Source organism: Haliotis rufescens, unplaced genomic scaffold (genome assembly GCF_023055435.1).
Source record: "Haliotis rufescens isolate VD_foot unplaced genomic scaffold, xgHalRufe1.0.p SCAF_4, whole genome shotgun sequence".
NCBI lineage: Eukaryota > Metazoa > Mollusca > Gastropoda > Lepetellida > Haliotidae > Haliotis > Haliotis rufescens.
The window spans coordinates 50,114,701-50,118,111 of record NW_025964112.1 but is presented as its reverse complement, the minus strand read 5'-3'; the positions used below and the strand labels follow the sequence as shown (position 1 = coordinate 50,118,111).

At 40.0% G+C, this 3,411-nt stretch overlaps 1 protein-coding gene across 1 annotated transcript; it reads left to right on the top strand.

The window, feature by feature from the left end:
• The first annotated feature begins 346 nt into the window (after window positions 1-346).
• On the top strand, window positions 347-2,455 carry LOC124152525 (allatostatin-A receptor-like). The gene has a single exon (XM_046525491.2). It carries the CDS (start codon window positions 1,448-1,450, stop codon window positions 2,453-2,455), a length of 1,008 nt encoding a protein of 335 aa, XP_046381447.2. The 5' UTR covers window positions 347-1,447.
• The last annotated feature ends 956 nt before the right edge of the window (window positions 2,456-3,411 follow it).

Sequence of the window (3,411 nt, the reverse complement as noted above, 5' to 3'; positions counted from 1 at the left end):
TCGTCTTTTCTTTATTATTTCAACTCAGAAGGAAGAGGTCCAAGGGAGGCTAGGGTTGGAAGAGCTGTCCACTGTCTTCTCATTAACTTTCAACTTCCTAGAAATTTCTTTAACAGATGAAGCTGCAAACTATCTTAAAACATCAATAATCTTGTTCCTGATGAAGATTTTAGTTCTTTTGAATTTGAAAATATATATCAATTCTCAGACAGATGCCCTAAAAAACAGAGGGCCCAGGAAACCTGTAAGTTTCGGAGGACCAAAATATTGTACAATGGAAATTTTGTCAATGGTCTTTGATATCTGTAGATATAAACCTATAAATTGATTTGAAGTTGGGACCGAACGCACAGCGAGAGATGAGCTTTCAATTATTAAATTTGGCAGGGTTAAATCTATAGGTAACCTAGCTCTACATTAAAAACAGTATGTTTATCCCCTATTCTACCATGACAAGGTCAAACGCAAAATGTGTGGTGTTTCCGAGGATTTTGAGTGAGTTTTCTATCTGAATTAGGGAAACGCCAATACTAGCCGTAAAAACAAAGTATAGCGCTGTATATGCTCATTATACCCTTCTCGCATATATTAATCATTGAAAGTGTGGCATGGCAACTTTGTAAGCCAATGTAAAGTAGGCACTACTAAAGGTAATAGAGCAAGCCATGTAAGGTTTATTTCTACACCGCCTGTCACTATTATGTCGCGCCACTTATTGAGAAGCAAAATATATGATGTCACACTCCACTGCAGAAACACACTATATTTCAAGGTGTCTCTGATCACTCAATCTTGAAAAACACTCTTTGTCGATGTATATCATGTTTTTTGCATAAAATGCATTGCTTTTAATAATGTAATGGCAAATCAGCATTTGATGACCTATAATTGTACACCAAACTATTTTCAAATGCATTCCGACAATGACAGAAAGAAGTACTTACCAATAAACATTAGCCTCCGTGGTGATGCGGAGGTCAAACCATCTTGTTTTAATCTGAGGATGTTATTGTGATTTGATACCTTTAATTGACCAATCAGTATTGAGTAATTGGAATGGTAGTTAATATCTGTAACAACAGAACCATTAGTGCCCCACGAAGCTCAAGCATCACTTTCTATGCATCCCATGTGAAAACTTCCATTAATACCCATTACCAGCTGGGATTATGTAATAGCAGTATTTCATATTTTATTCATCTGATCATAGCTTTGTGAACTGCCTTGGCCATAACCAATCTACACTGTGATGTGCTCAGAGTGAGTGTGACTGCAGAGCAACATTTTCTCCCAGCAAGGATCAACCACGAATCGGATACCTTGATTCACAGCATTACAAGTGTATATTCAAAATCTCTGAATATTATAATTTTCTGATTACGCTCAAAAGAAGAACCCAGATACTTATTTTGTCATATTTGAAATTTGGACAAATAGAACTTGTATAATGGAGGTTACTACTTTGACCATGAACACAACTGTCTCATCTCCATGGTACAACACCCACCTTCAGAAGGCAACATTTTCGGCATACATCATTCTGTTGCTTATTGGAACAGTTGGCAACAGCCTTGTTGTGATCTGTGTCGCACTGAACAAGGTGTTGCACAATCCCACGTTTGCAGCCATTGCAAGTCTCGCTGTGGCCGACTTCCTGTTCCTCTGTTGGAGGATCCCGATGGAGATTCTTCATATCCTCAACAAGAACTGGATCTCCGGTACTACAGTGTGTAAAATGTCCTTCCTTGTCTACCAGCTGACCAGCTATTCCGCAGCGTACCACCTCGTTCTTCTGTCTGCAATCCGGTTCTATTCCCTAGTGTATCCGTTCCAGGCTCTCCAGCACCTGACTGTACGCAGATCCTGCATCATGTGTGGTGTCCTATGGGTCGGTGTATTCATTTGCATCTCCCCAGTGCTGTTTACAAGCGGTATTGTGAAGCAAGAGTTCAATGGGCGTGTTTATGTGTATTGCGCCGTGGAAACAACAGAACCACTGCGTGCATCTCTCATATACTCCTGTCTGTATGCTGTGTTTTCTTATTTCATACCTCTGCTTATGATAACCGTGCTTCATGTGACAAAAGTATACAGAGTCACAAGAATGTCTCGTGAGATGTCACGTTCCTACACACACCAGCTGTCGTCAATGGTTGTTGTGGTTCTGCTGCTCTTTGGGGGTCTACTGCTGCCCGTACACCTGAAGAACATCTTAATTCTTGGAGGTGTTTCTGTGCTCCAGAGGATGCCAGAACTGGATCTTGTGTGTCGTTGTATGGCCTATGCAAACAGCTGTATCAATCCCTATGTCTATGCCTTCTTCTCAAAGCAATTCAGGAGGAGCTTGACTAGAATGCTGCCGTGTTGCAAGGCCGAGGAAGTGTCACCAATGCATGGAGGGAGATCTGGTAACGTGCAAACTACGTCAACCAATGTGCAAACTACGTCTGCCTGATGATGTGCACAATTAACAACTCCAACAGAAGTTAAAACCTGTCATTGCATAAGAGTGAGTGAGTGAGTATGGTTTTACGCCGCTTTTAGCAATATTCCAGCAATATCACGGAGGGGGACACCAGAAATGGGCTTCACACATTGTACCCATGTCGGGAATCGAACCCGGGTCTTCGGCGTGACGAGCGAACGCTTTAACCACTAGGCTACCCGACCGCCCCCATTGCATAAGAAAGAATAAGGTAGTCCTTAACCTTTTTTTGAGTATATAGTTGAGATGTAGATGTGCAAGATCTGTTTGTAACTTTGTAACCGGACAGTCATATCTTGTAAACTATTATCTAAAATATAGGGGTGAAATGATACATCGGTGTACCGGTGCATCGTAAGTTTTCATGCAAAGATACAGTACATGTTATATTCTTTTCTATATCGATACATAGAGAATCTCACATGTGTCTTTTGATATCAAATATATCAACACAAGTTGATAAAAGTGGAAAAACTACGAGGCTTGCCGACACAAGGGTGAAATTTTATTTATTATCCAACATCATTCTTTCAACTTTTTCAGTTTGTAGACAGTAATAAGCAGTTCCTTAAGTGTAAAAAGTACTGCTAACAGCCTTAGTAGCAGAGCCATTAGTGATGTCATTTGATTATGACATCATGGTAACCAATGATGTCACAATGGTCTGCAAAGCATCGTTATGCAAATTCATTGAAGCGATTTCTCAAAAGTAGATATCGCTTGATCTCACCCAAACGATATCTCCTGTGGAAGCCAGTTTTGGATGATAAAAGACGATACACATGCTTTTGTTAGTCAAATATTGCAAAATGTGTTGTAATTAGCATTCCAAGATCACTACTACAAATAGCCACTACGAACATGTGTCTTCAGATAGTTTTTCCTTTTGAACTTGCTCTGGAATATTTATAATCAAGAACTTTCTA